Genomic DNA, 22,706 nt, shown 5'->3' with positions numbered 1-22,706 from the left:
TATCCTTTAATAATTGTGTAATAGGCTTTGTACACCTCTGTTTGGTCGGAAGGCATGTTGTGCGAATGCTACGAATTATAGCAAAGCATTTTCTAAATGCAATGCAATTTTCTGTAATAGGATTCCTACGAAGTTTTAGCCATGCTTTGTTTTTTTTTTCATCTCGTAGCGTAGATAGTTCACGTGTAAACCATACTAGATTTTTTTATTGATTTCTTTCTGATTTCAGATGATTTCCAACATTTGGTGACTAAATGTCTTGGCAACTGACAAAATGGCCGCTTGTTAAAATAGTATAGCTAACTTAAAGTTCTATACCTCAAAGAAAAAAAAATGAACTCATAAATTGCCATACTTCATGAACGCTGCGAATTTCGCATGATTACTATGATTTTCTATTTTTTTTAATGCTGCCAACTGATGACCTGGTATAATCTACTAAAGTTCTGGTGAATTGTAAAAAAATATTTTCCTGGTATATTCTACCAGAAATCTGGTACATTTTACCAGGAAAAAAATATTCCTGGTATATTCTACGAGAATTCTGGTACATTTTTATCAGGAAAAAAAATATTCCTGGGATATTCTACGAGAATACTGGTATATTTTTACCAGGAATACTGGTGAAAATGTTACCAGGGAAAACAAATATTCCTCGTAAATTCTACCAGAATACTGGGTTTATTCCCGGTATAATTTTTACCAGGAAAAATAATTCTCTGGTGTATTTTAACAGGAATTCTTCGAAAAATTGAGTGAAGCTTGTTAGTTCGACCAAAATATTGTTGTAAAATTATCGACAAAACAACGAAATGCAAAAAGTAATGTTAAAGTTCTATCGAACAAAATGCCGCTAACGCATGGTGACATTTTGCGGTTGATTAAGTTTTAACAGCAGAACTATTTGATTCTAAAGGGTTACAAATTCCCCATCGGACAATGCTGTAAAGGTCGGAATTTATAATGAATTTATCATACGCTGCAGTTGTAGTTACACATCCGATGGACAAACTTTCTCTAGAAAGGAATATAAAAAGCTGTGAAGAAGAATTTTAAGTTTTATCACATCCGTCGAAAGTTCAATAGTTTCATTCAAGTTCAAAAAGTCTAAGTAAGAAGGACTTGGATATATTTTTTCTTATGAGGTAAAACTTTTTTTTTATTATTATTTAATTACCAAGTCAACAGATTAACAATTATAAAATTAAAACAATCGAATAAAAACACAATTAAATAGTTCGTTTTCATCATTTACAGTTGCTTCGTCAAATAATTTTCCTTCAAATTGTCTTCGAGTTTTTTGGGATCGGTTACAGGCATTCGACAGACCTTATCATGACATATATATACCGTAGGCTTTCCATTGACCATTTTATATTTATCCTGTGCCCTCTGACTGCTCGCTGTCGGGTTCTCTGGGTCAACATGGACAATAATCATTCCGGGAATATAGAATCGTTGCAAGACCTCAACAAATTGCTTAGTTATTTCCGTATCGGGACCAACAACTGCAACCAAATCGAGACCCAATTCATTGAGCAGCAAACCTGACATCATCTTGGGAAGGACATATCCGAAGGGGTCGGTAGAGGCGAAGTAATCGAAAAGTTTATTTGCCTTTTGTCGATAATTTTCCTCGTCAAAGTAATACGACAGAAGAATGAGATTAGATGCCGATACACTGTTGCCACAGGGTTCTGCCCCGTCGCTATCTGAAAAGAAATCGAGTATTAGGTTTTGTTTAGATGGGCTTCGGGTTAGGAGGGATGGATTAACCTTCCTTTAGCCTCACAACGACATTGGGCGAATGCGCCTGTGAGTAGAAATATGCTCCATCTTTTTTATCCCAGAAGAGAGAATCTTGAATGTCTTGCAACTCCTTAGCCCAGTCTAGGACTTCTGAATTTAAGGATGCCTTATAGTAGTCCAGGAGGCCTTTGATGAGAAAGGCGTAGTCATCAAGGAATCCATCAATTCGCTGTGATCTAAAAGAACAGAAAAGTCAATAAGAAAATTTACCAAGTGAAATGTAATAATTGTCCTTACAAAATTTCAGCCAATTCAGAGCCATCTCCGTAGCACGATCGGAGAAGGACCTTCCTGTCCTTGTCAAAGAGCGAGTTCCTAGCGAATTTATATAATTCCCCCGCAGCCTTCATGTACTCCTCTCGTTTTTCACTCCTACAATTGGACAGTTTGGACAAGCCCGACAGAATTAGACCATTCCAAGATGTTATGATCTTGGTGTCCAAATGAGGACGTGGGCGTTTGTCTCTGATTTCGTGTAGAATCTCATTTGTTGTCTTTAGAATCTCTTTTAGTTGGTGAGACGATATTTGGAATTTTTCACAAGTCTCAGCTTGGGACTTCCTCACAATGAGAATGTTCTTTGCCAACAAATGACCATGGGGATCACTCGATGGCTCAACGTTACCATCCTTACGAACGTCGTAATGATGGCAATATATCTTGCAAACCTCGTCTTCCGGAAGAGAATATTTGTCCCCATTCTCGGCAATTGCATCACGAATCTCTGACCAAGTCCATGCGTAGAAAGCTCCCTCAATTTTGACTTTGTCGCCAGCTGTTGGCAGAGAATCGGCATCTTCTCCCGAGAAGAAACCACCCGATGGGTGTCGCAAGTCTTTCATGATATACCGAAAGATGCCATCGGCAAAGTCGAGAAACTCGACATCCTTTGTGAGTTTGAAGGCATTCGAATACGACGACATAAGCTGTCCCTGGTCGTAGAGCATCTTCTCAAAGTGAGGAACATGCCACTTGCGATCGACCGAGTACCGTGCGAATCCGCCGAATACATGGTCGTGGATGCCACCGTTACCGATTTTCCTTAGAGATGTCGTAGCCATATCGAGAATGTCCTCATCTTTGCTCACAATATAAGCATGGAAGAGGAAGTTCAATCGGGAAACTTCGGGGAATTTTGGATGATCACCGAAACCCCCAAACTGGCTGTCGAACTTGTATTTGAAGATTCGCACGGCCTCGTGTAGTTTCGCCTCGGCACTTCCAGGCTCAAAGCACGCATCACTCGACTTCTTGGTCAAAGCGCTGCGGATGCCTTCGATGACCTTGATTCCAGTTGCCGCCAATTCCTTCTGATCGGTCTTCCATTTGGCGGCTATGGTCTCGAGAATTGTTGTAAAGCCAGGCATTCCCCACCTGGACTTTGGTGGGAAATATGTTCCGGCTGTGATTGGAGCTAGATCCGGGGTCAACCAGACCGACATCGGCCAACCACCGCTGCCATTCATCATCACCACAAAGTTCATATAGATTTTGTCAATGTCCGGACGCTCTTCTCGGTCGACTTTTATGTTAATGAAGTTTTCATTCATTATTTTGGCCACCTCGGCGCTCTCAAACGACTCATGTTCCATAACATGACACCAATGACATGTAGAGTAGCCGACCGAGAGAAAAATCAGCTTGTTCTCATTTTTGGCCCGTTGTATGGCTTCGTCACCCCACGGATACCAATCGACCGGGTTGTGGGCATGTTGCAGAAGATAGGGCGACTTCTCCTGACTTAAACGATTCGTATGTTCTGGGAGACTGGCTGCCATCGTTCGTTTAACAATCAATGTTTGGGGCAGACAATGTGAGCGTGAGGGTGACCTTCGGAATAACGAATAACATCAATCTCAAGCCTAACTTCTAGATATCTACATTGCAACATCACTCACCTCACAAGATTATATAAGTTTGGGCTCTTGATTAAGGACACGGCACTATACGAACGTGAATTTATCGATATTAGGCGATTGCTCGTTCGATAGATATTTTGCAACATATCACAAAAAAGTCAAGAAATTAAGCCTTGAACTTCCTCGTAGCAGGTGTTTCCGCTTTTTGAGATAATTATTGAAGGTTTTTGTCAAAAACACTTGATGAAGAAGATGTTAAAGAGATTTTCAATTAATTGGTAATTATTTTAGTTTTTAAAAAATGAAAGAATTGTTTTTGTTCCTTCTCAATTCTCTTCTCGGGTTTCTGGTGAAAGTTTTTGGTTGAATGGTTTTACGATGCAAATTTGTTTTTGTTGATGTCTGACAGATGAAAACAAGAAATCAGCTGTTTCCATAGATAAGCATGGAGTTGAGTTTGTTGTAAAAACTTGGCACATAGGTGGCAGTTGCTTCGGTTGAAATCGGATGAAGGAAAGACGCCATTTGTTATTATTATGAAGAAGTCGTTATAATAATTTTGTTTAATTTGCTGTTTCTAGTCAAAAAGAATATCCAACAAAATGTAAAATTGAGGTGTGTTTTTAAATAAAAAGATTTTATTTTAGCTAAATGAAGAGCGATTGTTTTCTATGGTTTGACAGTTGAGAATCTCACGTCAAGTTTGACAGTTTTGAATTTACCGAAAGAATTACACTTTGAAATTGTGGAAATATACTTTAAACAAATTAAGGCCTGTTCAAACATAGCGCAGTCTGGTGGAATGGGAAACAATTTTGCAGGTAGCGTCCCTGTCTTCTATAGAATTGTATGATGTTGTTAAAATAGAAAGCGATCAATGCCAGCGGGGAAATTGAAGTTTTGTAGAACGTATTTGCCAAACGTCAAAACAGGAAGGAAATAATAAACAAATTTATTTGTTGAATGTCAACTGCTACCTTAATTGTGCTGTTTTAAAAGTAAAAAGGAAATTTTTGTATTCGAATGCTGAATTATTTTTTGCTGTCTACAAACATTATGTTTGGCGTATTAGAACGTGGACGACAGCGGTGCGCCCCGCCAAACCACGTCAAACATTACGTGTTTGACCAGGCCTTAAATCTTTTGCTGAAGTTCCTAACGCACTTCGTCCATTTAACATTGTTTGTTCAAATCATTAAAAAGAATCACCATCTTATCCTTTAAAATGGACCTACACGCTGGCTGGCGGCATCATCATCAACTTCCAAATCAACTTTATTTCCAAAATTGATCCTCTGTTAAATTACCAATCTACTTCGTGCAACTCATCGCCTTTCGATTACTTTTCATGGGAATATGTTATAAGTCATTTGATAACGCCGACAAATCAGCTACTTTAAAACCATTGGAAGTCAATATTCAAGCCACCATTGCCACCATACGGCCAGATTTATTGGTAAATTTGGACTGATTAAATGGACTATGTAACTTATGTATAGCTGCGGCGGACATATGCCGGAACGCATATTTTAAACACAAATGCCATAAAACTATCTGCCAGGTTCTAATAATGTCAAAACCAAATAGAAAACGACAGCTGTCAAACTCTTGAACACGCTAATAAAATATAAAAACATTCCATTTTTGTTACGGGCTTAGGCCTGGGTACGGAAAAAAGGTACAACTGTCGTAAGATTTTATTCTTTGAAATTTGAAATGTTGCACGCCATTTGCATCGGAACGCGGATTCCACTGTTTTTTTTTTTTCTTTTTGCAAATTGTGTTTTTTTTATTATGTGGGATAACGTCATTTACAGCAGAACTCTATATTAAGAAAATCAAGTTGAATACAAAGACAAGTAATGTAAAAACGCTTTTGATAAATTGATTTTGTCCAAAAAAAAAGATTTCATATTTTAATGAAAGAAATATTATGTGATGTCCAAATATTGGCAACCTTTTGACGTTTTCGAGAACGATACATTGGGGAGGTTCAGACGACATAATGGACTTGAAAGTAAGGCAAGTTTCTAGCATCTGATTGGCCGGCTGCCAAACAATTGCCTTCCAATTAAGACAACTAAATTGGAAAGTTGACTGGAAAGTAAGTCAAAAAAAATCTCCCTAACTATAAAGTCAAGTCAATTTATGTCAAAATGACAGTTGATAATTTTTTTTTATTCAATTAAAAGCTGAACTTTATTACTCTATGATTTATTTATTTTCTGCACAACTTTATTTAATGCTTTCTGTAAAAGGCTTCCTTGTCAATTTGGAAAAGAAATAACTAATATTTCTTTACAATATAAAATACAAATTGTGGTGGACTTGTAGCTTGCCTAAAGAATGTTTTGAAGGCAGTAATTTTGATCGTACTTTTTGTACTATGAACTTTTAAGTAGAGATTCGCGATGTAAAGTCCTGAATTTGAAATTCATGACTCTTGAAAAACTAACTAGTTGTATTGGGTCAAAATTAACGTTCAAAGAATGAAGTTGACTGCAAATGAAGTCCCTTATATTGGTTGAACCTGTCCATTATTTGTTTCAACTGTCAACTTGACACTAATTTAGCGGCCATTCATAATTTTTGACATTTTTAAATTTGAACAAACTTTGCAAAATAAATTTCCTTAGATTGGTTTAATTTGTTGTAATATTCCTTAATACGAAAAAATTACTGTCCGGTGAATAAGCAAGAATATTCCTTGCATTTTTTAACTGAACACAAGAAATGGTCGTATATCGAATAACATTTAACTGAAGTTTATTTCCATTGTATCGGCTTATCATGAGTCATATAAAATAAGGTTTTCTTAAAAGTATACAAAGGTAAATTATTATATTTAAATCTAAAATTTTAGTTTCCCTTCATTGGTAAATGTTAAATACAGGTCCTATCTTTTATGTGATTTATTTTTATTACATATGGTAAAAAATGTCTCTTAATTTTATGATTTATTACAAAAATTTATGAACGAACAATTTTGTGTTGTTTTTTTCCACATTTATGATGTCTTTCATTATTTTAAATCTAAATTAATATTAAACATTTTATATCACTTATATAAGGAAAATATCATCGTAATTCCTAGCAAGATTCTTTATTACAGTCAACGAAATTACTAAATTCCGTGGCATTTGGTGGTCCTTCACTGTATAGATATGTGACAGGCCATAATCGGGCGGCAGTGAAATCACTTAAACTTTGCAGTCCTCCAGGACGTGGCGGACGTTGAAACGATGTGTTCGATTTCTTTTTGTCTTTGTGCGGTGATAGTGTGATGCCTGAATGAGTGTGAATAATTGATGTTGTCTTATTGCCAGGATAATATCTATCACTGCACTTTCTCCATTGATCTGGTTCATCACCAACAAAACACCTTAGATTATAGAAAGAGAACAAAAAATAAACATAACCAAACAAAAATCGATTCAAAATTCCTACCAAGGGTAATCGAACCCCTGAGAGTATCCACAGGGGTGGTCAGCCTTGCAGCAATAGTCCCAAGATCCAATTTCACCAGTTTCAATTTCACAGGAATAAAAACCGGTGACTAAGTTTTTTTCACAAGGGCTGCTTACACGACAGGGCTTACCGGATACAGTGTAATGGCGCCAAGCAACATCACCTTTTTTTGGTATGATTGTTAAAAAAAGATTTTACAAACGAATGTTTAGTTCAAGGCATATTTTAACTATTTAAAAGTACTACAGTGAGCCCAAAATAATTATCCGGTCTGTAGGGCTTTGTTTTTGAATGCATAGAAAATAGAAGAAGTGAATGTTTATGTACATCATTATTCTGAGAATTATTTTCCTTAATATTTACAATTGTTACATTTCCGTTTATACTTTTTTCTTAAATTATATTCTTAAAAATAAAAAAAGACTTAATTCAGTGCTGCCAAATTGAAATTAGAGATCTTCAGTATTCAAATGTCAAAAAATGAAATTCCATTGCTATTGAACGGACCTATTACTATCGGTTCTTTTATATTTTATTTTTTTATTTCATACACTTCCTTCAAAAAATCATTAAATGTGTAAATGGGAAATCATAAACCATAATGATTCTGTCATTACAATGTCATTAAAGCTCACTTTCAAAAATTTCCCTTGGAAACGTGGTGAGTATAATTGTTTTTCACCACAGGTTGATTTTTTTAAATTCAGAACAATCCCATGACAATTTTTTTAAAGAAACTGATTTATGAAGGAAGAAATGAAGTTTCCTATATAAATATTGATTGCAAATGTATCGGTGATCATGGTGAGCTTAAAACAAAACAAATGTGTTTGGCAGCACTTAATTGAGTCTCAGAGAATTCTAGTGATGTCAAATTAAAAAAATGTGTTCTTGAATAAACTAAGTACAAAAATAACTATATTCTAAAGGTACAAAACAGAAACAGTTTAAAAATTTGCCTTATATCCCAAAATAACATTACGTACAGGATGATGCTAAGGATGCATAATAGATTTGTGTTTTTCTTTTCAAAATTTTACAAATGTACATTTTTTTTTATGTGCAACATCTGAGAACTTTTATTTTACCCGGTTCTCGGAAAATATCCATTCGTCGATCATTATTAACTCGAGTTCCACCGATTGTATTTACTTTATCCCGACACGTCCAATCGAATGGATTCCATGCAAATAGCCAATAATCTCGATCCGGAGTGTGAGTGTAATGAATGTTTAGTTTGAGCTCGGTTTGATCTAAATCTGACATTTCACAATTGAATGTTGTTGCTTGAGAGCTATTTCAAAAAGTGTGTATATGAAAGAAAACATATTTTTAAATTTTTTAACGTATGAACTTACCCAAAACTAAAGGAGTAGCATTTGAATGAAGTATTCTCTCGATAGCGAATACATTCTTTTTTGCACTCAACTTCTGATGCAACTGATATTATCTTCTTAATGGCGGTTGAAAGAAGTTTCGCTGGTGATCCATAACCAAGGTAACATACTGCTGAAGAAAATTCAATGGTTATAAATACACAATTTTAAACATTATTGTTTCAAATGCCTTAAAGAAAAAGTTAAAGGTTTGTTTGTTTACATTTCTTGTGCTTTTCATCAACAATCGGCTGAATTTCACAGCCATGTCCATAGCTTGCTCGTTCGAAAACATCAAAACTGGGATCAAGTATCAGATGACGTTGCTTATCCATGTCACGAACAGGCCAATCACTAAGTTGACAGTTGTCTATGACACCACTATGCCCTCGAGGACCATATCGAAATGCGAAAGCACGACAAGTAAATTTGACAGATTTTATGCATTCAAGTTCACATTCACCGATTGAGCGAACGGTGAGTGAATCACGAACTATTGATTTGAAGAAACGAGTTGCATCAATTGCTCGGAAGAAACATTCTGAAAAAAAAATCAATTTAGGATTTTAAGTAATCAAAAAGTGTCAAATGTTGACTGAAAAACGTCAAAATCAATAATTTTTAGCTGAAATATTTGGATTTGCTGAAAAAAACTAAATTGAACTTGCGTTTAAAGTAATTTTTTGTGTATAAGGTTGATTGAAATAATGTTGTAGTGTCAAAAACAGTATGTACATATAAATTTCGCATTTTTGACATTGATAGAAGAAGTATGAAGTCAAGAAACTGACAGATAATTAACAAAGATCCTCAAAATATAAACTGGCCTATTGACTGGTTGAAATAAAGTAAAAATCTACTTACGTGCGTTTCTAGGATCTGACAATGCTGTTGTATCACTCCTCGATGGATGTCGACAGCTATCTAAATCATCGGACATCGAATAAATGTCATAGTCTCGATCTGGTTCAATATCAACATAGTAATCCAAATGATTTACAGGTCGATCACAAAGCATACAATTGTCACGACCAGCTTGAGTGTACCTATTAAAAAGTATTTATGTAAGTGCTCCAAATGACGACAAAATAAAATTTTTTTATTTAATAAAATACTATTCATACCGATAGCTATATGTTTGACAGATGAAGCCATTTTGATTTGAGCACAATCGTTCACATTCCGTTATTGTTGGAACTGTCACAGCGTGTTTGATAGCAGTCTTATGCAATCGGAAACCCTCACTTGTTTTGGCAGAGCATTCTTAACAAAAGGCAAACAAATGGTTTAAAGTGTAAATTTAAAAGTTTAAGCTTAAAGGTTTACCATCAGGTCCGGGCCTTCTTGTCCACTGGTACTTGTAATCATGTCTATCGCTTCCGGAATCACTGCTATAGCCTCCATACCTTGACCCAGGGTAACTCCAAGCAGATGCATGTTCTCTTGGTGGCTCCCTGCTTCCACCCAATTCAAAGTAATTGAATCCACTGTGAGGATCCTTCTGGCTGTGATCTTCCTTGATTCCCCAATAATTCGAATGCTTTGTATTGGTTGAATGACCACCATAACTGCCACCATATGAGCCCCAATCAGATTCCACTACGCCAATCTGATACGGCACGAACTTTGGTGGAGGCTTCTTGTAGCCCACTTTATCATGGTCCGAATAGCCACCGTGGGAGGACGGTGGTTCATGATGAGGGCGGTAGGGGGAGAAATCGGGTCCTGGACGATACGGAGGTCTAAAGCGATCAGAGTCTCGGTCGTGCTCTGGTCGAGGGGGATAATCTTCATAGCTCCATCCACCACCATGTCCAGAAGGAATAGCCTCCCACCGACTTGGCCGGCTTGGTCGATGTGGTCTGTATCTGTCATCGGGCCGACCGCTGTCATATCGATCGATGAGGTCACCTCCATAGCTGCTTGGTGGGGATGGTTCGTAGTAACCATGCGAGGAAAATTCAAAGCTATTATACTCATCGTGGTGTGATGATTCATAAGAATGTGACGATGATGGCGGACGTGGTGGCGGTGGTGGCCGGTACCGATCGACAGATGTGTCCCCAGGTCTGTTATAATGGTCCCCACCATATCCACTACTTCCACTACTGCTGGGAGGAATGTAATGCTCCTCAGAATAAGGTTTATCATATCCACTGGGCTTAAAATACGACGGAGGACTTTCCTGTGGTGGAATCGGACAGTCTCGGCAAGGATTTTTTCGACAACTCGAAGGTGCATTACGATCTCTCTCGTAGTAATCATAGTCGGGATGACGCAACAAGTTCGAATCCCTCTGGTGTGGGCTAGAATACAAATCCATTTGTGCCAGAGGAACCTCTATCAGCTCACAGTCACCCTGACCATGGCCTGAAGGATCCAAGCGATAATTGAATCCCTCGCACATAAATCGCTTTTCATGGCCGCATTCACGCATACAATCCTCAACCCGTTCGCACGCTATAGTTCGTCTCACCCAATGCGGAGCAACGCGTTTTCCAGCCAACACACGTCGAAAACAAGCTGCAATTATATAAAATCAGGGACAAAGTTCGTCCCCCCAGAAAAGTGGTAAAGTTAAATAAATTATTTACACCATAAACCACCCGCTAATGCTAAGCTATAAGTAAGCAAAATAGATACAAAATTAAAGCTTCGTGTGCACCGTGCACTAGACCTTGAAGGTCATATCTATGTATAATGTACCGCACATGCTCCTGAACATAAATTCATTTCTATGATTTTCTTGACTAATTTAACTAACTATCTACACACATGAGACCTTTTGATGGTTTATGAACGATTCATTATTAAGATGACTTAATGAACTTGCATTAGGTGAATTTCACAAAAAAATTTAACAGAATTTACGCTTAAGATTACGGTGTAACAGGGAATGCTTTTGACGCGTAACATTTTATAATATGCATATAATTTCGTTAATTGTCAAACATTCGCTTATTTTGTATTTGTTTTTATGTTAAGTTGAAGGGCATTTGTATTGAAACATTAATTGAATGTTTACTCTGTTCAGATTAAACAATTTTTAGGCGACATGTTTTGACATTTCATCATTTTCATTCGTGTCCACTAATGACAATCTTTTTATATTTCTGCTTTCCTTATATCTTAGTTGTCATATTTGACATTCATATGACATCTCAAAAATAACAAAAGAGTAATCGACAGTGAATTAATAACCTTTATAGAAACTTCCTTCAATTGACTTTGAAGCCAGTTTGACAAGAATTACAGAGTAGAATACTTAATATTGTGTTTGTTTGATGGAGGAGCACGTTTGTCCTCACTCGACAAATCGATTTACAGTTTATATTACATTTAATGACAGATTTGAACTGACAATAAAGTAGAAAAAAAATATACGTTTCTTATAAAAACGAATTAAAAAAGCAAATACTAGTTCTTGCTGAATTTTGACATTTCATTTAAACGATGTGTCATGTGTGAATTATAACAACGTAAGTCACTTCTAATGAGTGCAATATAAGCCTCATCTTAGTTTTAAAATAATTTCTTTTGACATTTCGAAGAGAAAATAAATATGATAAGCCTTAAACTTAAATGTAATTTACTAAAATAATAGTTAAAGTGATAAAATTGTTTGATTTAATACATTGCCACTAACTCTAAAAACGTTTGGTGTTTTTTTTTTTATCAAATCAAAGGGTTTTGGGTTGCTAAAAAGTCAAAACTGGGTGTAAGATTTTTGTTTCACAAAAAGAAAATAACACAAAATTTGACAGCTAGTAAACCGAACATGCCCAATGAATGTATTCAGTAAATTTTGAATGATAAGTAAGTATAGCTTCCACTCCTAAACTCTTTTTGGCTACTTTTTGCTAAAACACTTGTTTTTAAATGTCAAAAAAGTAGTATTAAATAAAAGTAAATAACGAAATCGCGTACTCATATGATGAAATTCACCCTTAACTTAAATAAATGTCTTCTTAGATCTAAGATTCAAGCTTATGTCGTTGTGTTTTTTTTGTTTTAATCTTTATTGAAGAAAAGTGTCATTAAGTACCTACTTATCAGTACTTAAGTACCTTTCTGCATAAAACGAACCATAAACGTTGCTCACTAACAACAATGTCTCAAGCCCGATGTTGAGTAAGCAAAATTTAAAAAAAAAAAATTAAGAAGATCAATATCTTCACACAGTTATGAAAATTGATAGTAAATTTCATGGTTGAAAGGTGAAATACTCGTAAACAGTAAAAAAAAGTAAAGCTAAGGTACATGATACTCAGAAGATGATATTATTAAGCTTTAGTGTGTTTTTCTTTTAAGAGTAAGTACAAGCGGATTACATGGACCGTGTCGAGATTTCATGTTAAGACTTCAGAGAAGAAGGAAAAATTGTTAAAAAAATCTATGCCAAGTGTCATTAATGTTGGTGGTTACACGAGTTATTAAAAACACATTTATTTTATAACTTCCCATGTATATTCCCCTTTTAGTAGCTGAAGAAGTTAGTTTCTTGATAGATAAAGGCCTATACCTACTAATAGCGGATAGAAACAAGAACGAAATGGGTTTGAGACTTAAAAGTGAGGAAGCGAGGTGCGACAACCTTTTGCTTGAAAAATAAACAATAAGTTTTTGGTTTATTAATGAAGGTCAAAAGAATTCATGCAGACAAATAATTTGAAGCTACATAACTTTTTTTTCAAAAACAAATCGACCAATTTAAGGGGGAAAATTAACACGGAACTAAATGTTCGTCTAAGAAATTATGGTTTTGTATTTTGAATTTATTATGTGACTTTTTTCTTCTCTTTAAAATATGTTATGTCAAGGTGAGACAATATAAGAAAATTATACCGTCTACCTTAAGTTATGTGCCTTCCTAGGGGCCACAGGTTATACAATTCTAAGCATTAGAAAACAGTTTTAAAAATGTTAATTAGATAAATTAAATTTTGAAAAAGAATTATCTAATGATATTGGTAAGATTAAAAAGTAGTTAAATGATGGATTTAACTAATTAACTAACTAATCTCATCTTTTAGTACTTATGTTACTATTTATATATTTAGTTGTTTATATATTAAATGCAAACCACAACCATTTCTTTCCGGGTCTGATCTTTTTGTCTGTACAATTATTTGCATATAAGATGTGTGTTTAGTCAAGAAATGTCAAAAATCTTATGAGATTGGGTTCTATTTCCTACACTAAGGTGTGTACTGGGCCTAATTTACCATAAGTAAGTATGTATGTGTTAGAATAATGAGCATACAAACTGAAGTTTCGTTTATCTTGAGTAAATTGATACATGAAACAAATATGTCTAAGGACAAATATGTATAATATATAATTAAATTGAAGTGTTATTAATTTGTAAAATATTTGAGGTCCACCCAGTGAATTTTTTTAAGACAGTCCTTTCTGCAGTTTTTATGTCAAAACAAAATGTATATGAAATATGAACGACGAAAAAATGTAGCACACATGAACACTTCCCTAAAAACTATGGATTAAAATTCTAGGGACTTGTAACGTAAAGAAATGTCAAATTCAGACAATAACTTGCAATGAGGTTTTAAATATAAAGGGGCTATTTGAAAATTGTTTAATTTAAAAAAAAAATATTTTTTGAAATGATTTTTTGGTGAATTTATACCCCTTGCGGCAAAAAATAATGTTTGACAGAAGGCTTCAATGTTCATTGGGAATTAAGTTTTTAATTTTATTTAAAGTTCAAATATACCTTTAGCATCTTCAACTATGATTATCGTACTGCCAAATGAAGATGTAACAAAATTCTTCTGCATACAGAAATACACAAACAATAACAATTCCACATTGAACTTCATAATTCTTTTTAAAATTTTATTTTATGAATAAAAAAGAACCAAATACACAATTTAACACTTATTTTGATTGAGCAGTTAACGTATAAACACAAAAAGAAGCTTTTAACTACTTTGATTAAAGCACTAAAAAATAAGATCCATATAAAATCCTTTTGCACCGGAAGCCGAATCTAGTACTATTTTGTATATTTATTCAGTGGAAATGAACCGTTATTTTCGTTAAGTTCAATCACGTATGTCACTTTAATAAATTTCATAGTTCGAATAAACGTCAACCGAAATTGTCTGGAAGTTTATTTTTGGACATCAACATAACACTCGCTCTCGATAAAACTATGCTTTCAACTGCCGCTGCTACTGCAGCACTTTTTCGATGTTTATCTCTCTTTTCAAAGTTCTTATAGGCCCTCGATGCTACCTGTGTTGTTTAAGTGAAAAATTCTCGCCAACTGAACGCGGTGTAATTTGCGTATCGCGGTTTTATATTAGTTTCGGTTAGAGTTTGAGGGGAAATTTGTGTGCGCGGGAAAATTCTATATTATTCAATTTGAATAAATTCCCTTCTCAATATGGATATGGCTAAGTTATATACAGTGACAGCAGTAGACGAAATGTTATAGGAAAAAAGAAGATTAATTCACCACTGCTATTGCTAATTCACCCTATCCGCAAAGAGCGAGTACTGTCAAATAAATGGCATTTGAAAATTGCGTGTTTGCAGTAATTTCTGTTAAGCTGATTCAACTAATAGAAATTATATATATGTAGGTAAGGTATATGTTGATTCTGATTCATCATGGTGGAGCGATATGATGACATAAAATAGTAAACTCTTCGCTTGGCCGCTGCACCCCCACCAATAATGACAGCATAATACAATACTAATTGTGCAAAACTTACGTCAAATCACTCTCGTTTTCGATGAGTTTGAGTGAATTATTCAACTGTATTAGCAGTTGTTATTTTAACTGTTTTTTGTTGGTAGTTGTTGTTGATGGCTGCCTGACAAATAAACGTCAATTAAGCTAATCTATATAGGGCACGTCTGCATCAGGGTGGATCAATGACTGTCAAATAAAATTACGTTGTTTCTATTAAATTTATAGAAGATCATGATGATAGTAAAAAAGCTTCTTTTATAGAAGTATCGATACTTGACTCATGACAGGGCTTTTGGGCACGTTTAATAAAAAGTCAGTGGTCAACATGAACTTTCAAAGGATTTTCATTTATTTTGATTTCTATGCAAAACTTTTAAGATAAGAACTGTTTGTCAAATTGACATTTTGCCTTCGAGAATAAGCACAAGAATAAAAACAGCAACTTATTGTCTCCACAATAAGAGACTTTTCGAGGGCGACCATTTACAAACATAACGTAGAAATCTCAAGAAATCTGAATGGACCGTTCAAGAACGAAAAATGTTTTTGATTTCTTTATTGTTGAGGCCGGCCGCCGAGCGCCGCCATGCGTCGCTGCCGTTAATTTGTTGGCATTTGCATTTGCTATAAAGATGCATACCTGTCTTTCGTTTGTGGTTTGGGTGGGTTAAACGCTGGAAAACTAACAATCAACGTACGTTTATGAACAAATAATCTTTTTTTTTCATTTTATTGATATGACGATGAAGCGAAGGTTCACCACATCGAGTGTTGAATTGAAATCTATCAGCAAGCGAATTGGCGATGGCGATGGTGAAGGCGATGGGCGGCTTATGGAAGGTCTTAGACTTTTGGTTTTCAAAGAATTAAGTTTTTACCATATTCGATTATACTTTTTTTTTGGTTGTTGGTTGTACGTTTATTGCTTGTTTTTCATGGTTGATGTTTGTTTTTTTAGATGGATAAGTTGTGTTCTTGTCTTGTTATTATAGCAGAGATATGATTAAGAGATATACAAACAAATATGTAAGAAAACACCGGAAACTGCCAGAGATTAATGAAGCAAGAGTACGGGTAAAGTTGTTATATGTTGGTATTTTGTGATTGTGATATGATTTTGTAAAAATTATTATTTATGATGGGATTTCTTGAAAATTTAAAATATTTTTAAACTGTTTTGTTTAGGGTTTTTGCGGATAAAGTAAGTTTTGTAGTAAAAATCTTGTTATATTGGTATTATTTTCTTGGTTTCAAGAACGATTGTTAATGTCAAAATTTCAAAAGCGAAATATTGTCTCTTTAAAAAAAATTATAAATGTGTAAAATTATAGAACCTCATAGATCCCTTCTTCCATAATATAATAAAAGGCTTCTTTAGGCGTCTATAATTGCATTTTAAGTAATGGAGTCATTTTTACTTTTTAAATGTCAAAAGATGACAACTTTAAAAGTGACAAATAGGCAATTAGGAAGCTGTATATTAACACAGTTTTAGCATAAGGTACTATTTTGGCAGAATGTAAGTCCCCTGCGTTACGGTTAACGCAGCGAAATTTGCTTTAATTTTCTAGATTTATTGATAATATTTTAGTAAGTTAAAAGTTTTTTTCCGAGATACCTTTAATTTGATTAAATGGTTCTGTTCCTTTTTTGATTTTATACTTACAATGTGATGAATACATACCTTGAAATCATAACATTAATAATTTGCTAGTAAATACTTAATGCCTGTGGTTAATAACAATGCATCTAAACACATCTTAACAGTGACAGTTGGTGAAAAAATAACAAATCAAACGAGTCTTTATCTGGGGATCTGACATATTTATTTGAAATGTCAGAAACTGAGAAGTCATATTGATTTAGAAAATAAAGAATTTAAGGTAGCCATTTTGTCATTTCAAATTTTGTAAACGGTGATTTTTTAAGAGCTTGAGAACTTTTTAAAAAAAAAAAAACGCATAAAATTTGCAAAATCTCATCGATTCTTTATTTGAAACGTAAGATTGGTCCATGACATTTACTTTTTGAAGATAATTTCATTTAAATGTTGACCGCGGCTGCGTCTTAGGTCGTCCATTCGGAAAGTCCAATTTTGGGTAACTTTTTCGAGCATTTCGGCCGGAATAGCCCGAATTTCTTCGGAAATGTTGTCTTCCAAAGCTGGAATAGTTGCTGGCTTATTTGTGTAGACTTTAGACTTGACGTAGCCCCACAAAAAATAGTCTAAAGGCGTCAAATCGCATGATCTTCGTGGCCAACTTACCGGTCCATTCCTTGAGATGAATTGTTCTCCGAAGTTTTCCCTCAAAATGGCCATAGAATCGCGAGCTGTGTGGCATGTAGCGCCATCTTGTTGAAACCACATGTCAACCAAGTTCAGTTCTTCCATTTTTGGCAACAAAAAGTTTGTTAGCATTGAACGATAGCGATCGCAATTCACGTTACGTTGCGTCCAACAGCATCTTTGAAAAAATACGGTCCATTTTTCGGGATGCATGGGCAGTTCTTGAACGGCTTCTGGTTGCTCTTCACTCCAAATGCGGAAATTTTGCTTATTTACGTAGCCATTCAACCAGAAATGAGCCTCATCGCTGAACAAAATTTGTCGTTAAAAAAGCGGATTTTCTGCCAACTTTTCTAGGGCCCATTCACTGAAAATTCGACGTTGTGGCAGATCGTTCGGCTTCAGTTCTTGCACGAGCCGTATTTTATACGGTCTTACACCAAGATCTTTGTGTAAAATCTTCCATGTGATCGAATAACACAAACCCAATTGCTGCGAACGGCGACGAATCGACATTTCACGGTCTTCAGCAACACTCTCAGAAACAGACGCAATATTCTCTTCTGTACGCACTGTAAGCATTCGTGTGGTTGGTTCAATGTCCAATAAAGTAAACTGAGTGCAAAACTTGGTCACAATCGCATAAATTGTTTGCTCACTTGGTCGATTATGTAGACCATAAATCGGACGTAAAGCGCGAAACACATTTCGAACAGAACACTGATTTTGGTAATAAAATTCAATGATTTGCAAGCGTTGCTCGTTAGTAAGTCTATTAATGATGAAAAGTCAAAGCATACTGAGCATCTTTCTCTTTTACACCATGTCTGAAATCCCGCGTGATCTGTCAAATACTCATGCATGAAAATCCTAACCTCAAAAAAATCACCCTTTATATGCTAAGAATCATAATTTTGGAAATTGGTGTGACAAATGTTTAAATAACACCAAAAAGCAAAACGGATTCAAGTCTCATAAAATTAATTTCTCATTTGATATCAAATTCCTTACTAAAGACTATGACTCACTTTTTTGCCAAGATTTAGAATAATATCTTTTCTGTGTCATATTTATAAAATTACAAAAACAAAATTCTTAATTTATGAAAATGAAAATTTTTGTACCGCAAATCTGGCTGACCATTATGCTTTTATCTTTTATTTGGATTTACTTCAAAGTAGCTTCACCGTTAGTTTAAAACGATCAGATTATCTTATATTTGACTTAGACACGTTATCAAAACAATACATATAAACAGCTTAATTAGACCATTTTCTTTTATAGATTTTAATCATAATTACATGTTCATATTTTAAAGACATTAATTATTATATAAAAATCTAGCTATTTTCTTTTTACCTTAATGAGTCAATGTTTTATTTTTTTACTTTTCACACGGTTAAGGTTCTTGAGACCGGTCTTTCGCAATTTTTTTGATATTAAATTACGTTTCAACATCGTTGTCAAAATTTCTGAAAGTTTAGTTTTTTTTGTTTGACAGGTGTCATAGAAAAATGATTAAATTTTAAAATGCAACACTTTCGAAACTATTTTCAATTAGTCTTTAACCATTCAAGGTTTTATATGTTGAAACGTTCATGTCTAATATTTTTACTTGCTCAATTTCTCTGCCATGTGACTTCACTCTCGGAACTAATAAATAAAAATTCCTATTCACACCATTATCATCACAGCGCCATCTACCATATGCACACAACTCGTATAGCATAAGTTCTGAATCATATCCTAATACAACCATTAATAAAGCTAAACATTATTTCATCATTTTATTTTTTTTTTTGTTTTTCTAGGCACAATCTATAATCATAGGGCAACATTAAAAATATAACTGACAGGTAAAAATAACGAACAAAAAACTAAATTTCCATACAATATACATGTTTCCGTCTTCTCCGGGTTACCCAATGCACTTCATCCGTCAGATTCGTTTTGTGTTTGGTAATAAAATAATAAAGTACTTATAGTCAGACTAACTTACAGTACCTACTTCAAGACCTCTAGACCAACCCAATGTACAATCTCAAAAGCTAAGAACTTTATGCAAATTTTACTTGTGTTTTTTTTTCTTTTTGTTAAAGATAAGATTCTAATATTGTGCTGTTAAAAACAATGAATGTTTTGTTGTTGTTGTTTTTGAGTTCGTTCCGACAAACTGCACTGAATTGTCTGGCGCAACTTTTTGGTGTTTGATTGACCTTTTAGGTCAGTGTAAGCAAAATACATGATCTTATCATATGATGGTGTTTCAGAGTTATTAGTCAAAGTCAGTTGGAATGATCTTGTAGCTGATGCATTTACTTTACTTAAGAATCCACATGAGAGCTGAAAGTGTGCATCTGACTAAACCAGCGTTTCTAGACTCTATATAAACTAGAATTTTTGCTTAGTCATTGTCCTATAAAGTAAATCCCATGGAACTAACTTCCATCAAGTTTAAAATTTATTTCATTATTTAAACTGACACAATCAAATATGTATTTGTCACATTTAATCAACAGAAACTTATATATTACCTCCAGAACAATTTTATACAACAAATAATTCAATTTTTGACATTTGGTGTAATTTTTAGAAAATGGAATTGACAGTTTTTTTAGAAACAAATTTAAACCACACGAAGCGGTGTGCCTTTTAATTTTTTAAATTTGGCAGCACTGTTTGAACTGGCAGCCATTTTAACAGCTGTTAAGTTATGTTTAGTTTGACATTTTAACATTATTCTAAGTTGTGCAAATTTATTTTGAAAATCATGGTTCTGTTCGAAGTATGTACGTATTGCGATGAGGCCCATTTTTGGTTGAATGGACACAACAGCAACAAAACGTCCGTGATGATAATGCTCAATCGTATGTTAAGGCTCCATTACATCAAAAAAAAAACTGACAGTTTGGTGTGCTTTATGGGTTGGTGGAATTATTGGTCCGTACTCCTTGCGGCATTTTTTGGCGAATTAGCGTATGTGATCCTTCTGTAAGACGTGGTTGGTTATAAACATTCCGAGAATTTTAAAATTTTAAGTCTGCTTGGTGCAAGTGGTACTTATGGATAGTGGAAAATACTATTTTAACAAAAATAAGCAGAATCAAGTTTTTTAACGAAATAAATTCTACTCGATTTATTCTTTCTTATTTAACATTGCGCTGTCTAGAGGGTCTCCTTTCTTATGTATCGGGCACACTATGCTGAGATTTCACTCATCGGGCATGCTTTCTTCCGACCATATTTTGCAGATGAGTTGGTGCATGCTCCGTACCAAGTCATCGCCCGCTGCTTTGAATAGTTCGGCGGCGATGCCGTCAGCTCCAGCAGCTTTGTTTGACTTAAGCTTAGATACAGCTATCTTCACTTTGTCAAGTTCGGGTAGGCGGAATTGTTGATCTGCGTCGCCGAGGTAGAGTGGTTCTATCTCCCTTACAGCGGAATTCGGTTCGTCATCGCCGTTTTATAATTTGGAGAAGTGATCTTTCCATATTCTCAGCATCGACTGCGGTTCTACTACGATGTTCCCCTGATCGTCTTTACAGTCTTCGGTTCGTGGCTGGTACCCTTGGGAGGTTTTTTTTACCTTTTGGTAAAATTTACGAATCTCATTCCTGTTGTGACATCCCTCTATCTCCTCGATCGCGCGCTTCTCATGCTCTCTTTTTTCCCATCTAAGAAGCCGGTGTTCCTCTCCCATCTTCTGCTCGTAGAGCTCGCGAGCAGCTCTAGTCCTTTTGTGCAGCGCCGTTTTGTATGCCTCTTGTTTCGCTGCGTGCGCTTGCCGGCATTCGTCGTCAAAGCAGGGGTTTCGCTGTGGTTTCCGTGTGAAACCTAGCACTTGAGAGGCGGCATCTCTGATGGCTGCAAGGCAATGTTGCCACTGGTTTTCAATGCTTAATGCAGGAAGCATAGGACTCCTTAAGAGGTTATGAGAGACTCGATCGGAAAACGAAATGGCATTCTCTTGTGATTGAAGCCGTCTAACGTCGAATCTTCTCCCAGTAGTTCCTTGTTTTGGCTTGCACGAGGTAGTGGTCCGAGTCAATGTTGGCCTTTTGGAATTTTCTGATATCCTGGATACTGGAGAAGTGTCGTGCGTCGATCGCAATGTGGTCAATCTGGTTGACGGTTGATTGATCAGGAGATTTCCATGTCCCCTTGTGGATATTAAGATGCGTGGACTGCGTACTAGCTACCAGAACGTCTCGCCCCGCAGCGAAATCGACCAGCCTGAATCCGTTGTCGGAGGTAGTTTCGTGCAGGCTGTATCTCCCGATTATCCCAGAAAAGATGTCTTCTCTTCCTAGCTTGGCATTAAAATCTCCTAAGACAATTTTAATGTCATAGCCAGGGCACTGCTCATATGTCTTGCCCAAGAGCTCAGAATTAAATGAGGTTATCATAAATTGGCATTGAAGATCCATTCTCGAAGAGGAGGGTTGTGAGTCAAAGAACAAATATAAAAAGCTGAATTATAAGTTTCAGACAGGATATCATTAATAAAAATGAAAAAAAAGTATCGGAGACAGAACAGTACCGTGGGGCATACCAGCATTTATTTTGTATTTTGAATCTCCAATACTTGTTCTATTGAATGGTCCGAAAGGTGATTTCTAATCCAACTAAGTAGTAATTCGTCAAAACCGAATGGAGGCGTTTTCGATTAGGATACCAAACTTTTCAAATGATTTTAATTGAAAACAATGCAAACGAACTTAATATCACTTTTTTCCAGTTGGGTCTTATGTCCCAACTGTGGGACATATATTTAGGAGCAGTCTTATTATGTTAAAATGTCAAACTAAACTTAACTTAACAGCTGATAAAATGGGCGCAATTTAAAAATTAATTTCCATTAAAATATTGAATGAGAGCCAGTTCATTTCGTCAAGTTGGATTTAGCTCTTTTGCGACTTAGTTCGTAAGGCCCCAATTCCATCCTAAAATCAACTTGATATCAAATGTACACAAAATAAAAAAACTTTGTAGGTATGTTAAAAAAATCTCCCAATGGTGTTCATATTCACCAGGCACAATAATAATTCACCATAACTAAGTAAAACAATAGAAACCTATGCGCGAATTCTTTGCTAGGTTATGTCATTATCGTCACACATGACTGTCATCCGTGGCAATGAAATGTTTGAAAAAAAGAGAACATCACAAAACCCACCTTAACACGA

The 22,706-nt window shown here is 35.2% G+C and overlaps 2 protein-coding genes across 5 annotated transcripts in view; both read right to left on the bottom strand.

The window, feature by feature from the left end:
* Positions 1 to 1,129: 1,129 nt before the first annotated feature.
* On the bottom strand, positions 1,130 to 4,061 carry LOC129950998 (uncharacterized protein B0495.5). The gene is made up of 4 exons (XM_056062979.1): positions 3,708 to 4,061; positions 2,047 to 3,639; positions 1,777 to 1,985; positions 1,130 to 1,712 (listed from the first exon to the last, which is right to left on the bottom strand). The coding sequence occupies exons 1-4, from the start codon at positions 3,812 to 3,814 to the stop codon at positions 1,252 to 1,254; spliced, it is 2,370 nt and encodes a 789-aa protein (XP_055918954.1). The 5' UTR covers positions 3,815 to 4,061; the 3' UTR covers positions 1,130 to 1,251.
* A 2,356-nt stretch (positions 4,062 to 6,417) lies between these two features.
* The window catches only part of LOC129949610 (uncharacterized), a 50,506-nt gene continuing 34,217 nt past the window's right edge, over positions 6,418 to 22,706 (bottom strand). For 3 of the 4 annotated variants that reach the window (XM_056061173.1, XM_056061174.1, XM_056061171.1), the window contains exons 6-13: positions 9,839 to 11,035; positions 9,637 to 9,775; positions 9,377 to 9,558; positions 8,736 to 9,053; positions 8,495 to 8,645; positions 8,225 to 8,430; positions 7,116 to 7,299; positions 6,418 to 7,050 (exon numbers count right to left, since the gene is read on the bottom strand). In XM_056061173.1, the coding sequence (XP_055917148.1) occupies positions 6,759 to 7,050; positions 7,116 to 7,299; positions 8,225 to 8,430; positions 8,495 to 8,645; positions 8,736 to 9,053; positions 9,377 to 9,558; positions 9,637 to 9,775; positions 9,839 to 11,035 (2,669 nt within the window). In that variant the 3' untranslated portion in view covers positions 6,418 to 6,758. The remainder of the gene's footprint in view (positions 7,051 to 7,115; positions 7,300 to 8,224; positions 8,431 to 8,494; positions 8,646 to 8,735; positions 9,054 to 9,376; positions 9,559 to 9,636; positions 9,776 to 9,838; positions 11,036 to 22,706) is intronic. The other variant, XM_056061175.1, reaches the window with a different exon arrangement.

The sequence above is a fragment of the Eupeodes corollae genome, chromosome 3, assembly GCF_945859685.1.
Source record: "Eupeodes corollae chromosome 3, idEupCoro1.1, whole genome shotgun sequence".
NCBI classification, from domain to species: domain Eukaryota; kingdom Metazoa; phylum Arthropoda; class Insecta; order Diptera; family Syrphidae; genus Eupeodes; species Eupeodes corollae.
This window is presented reverse-complemented; position numbering and strand designations above follow the sequence as displayed.

Coding starts and splice junctions, on each gene's coding strand:
- LOC129950998 (XM_056062979.1), bottom strand. CDS start 3,814: ATGTTGCAAAATATCTATCGAACGAGCAATCGCCTAATATCGATAAAT. Junction 3,640..3,707: donor AACTTATATAATCTTGTGAG/GTGAGTGATGTT, acceptor GTTATTCCGAAG/GTCACCCTCACGCTCACATT. Junction 1,713..1,776: donor CGTTGTGAGGCTAAAGGAAG/GTTAATCCATCC, acceptor ATTTCTTTTCAG/ATAGCGACGGGGCAGAACCC.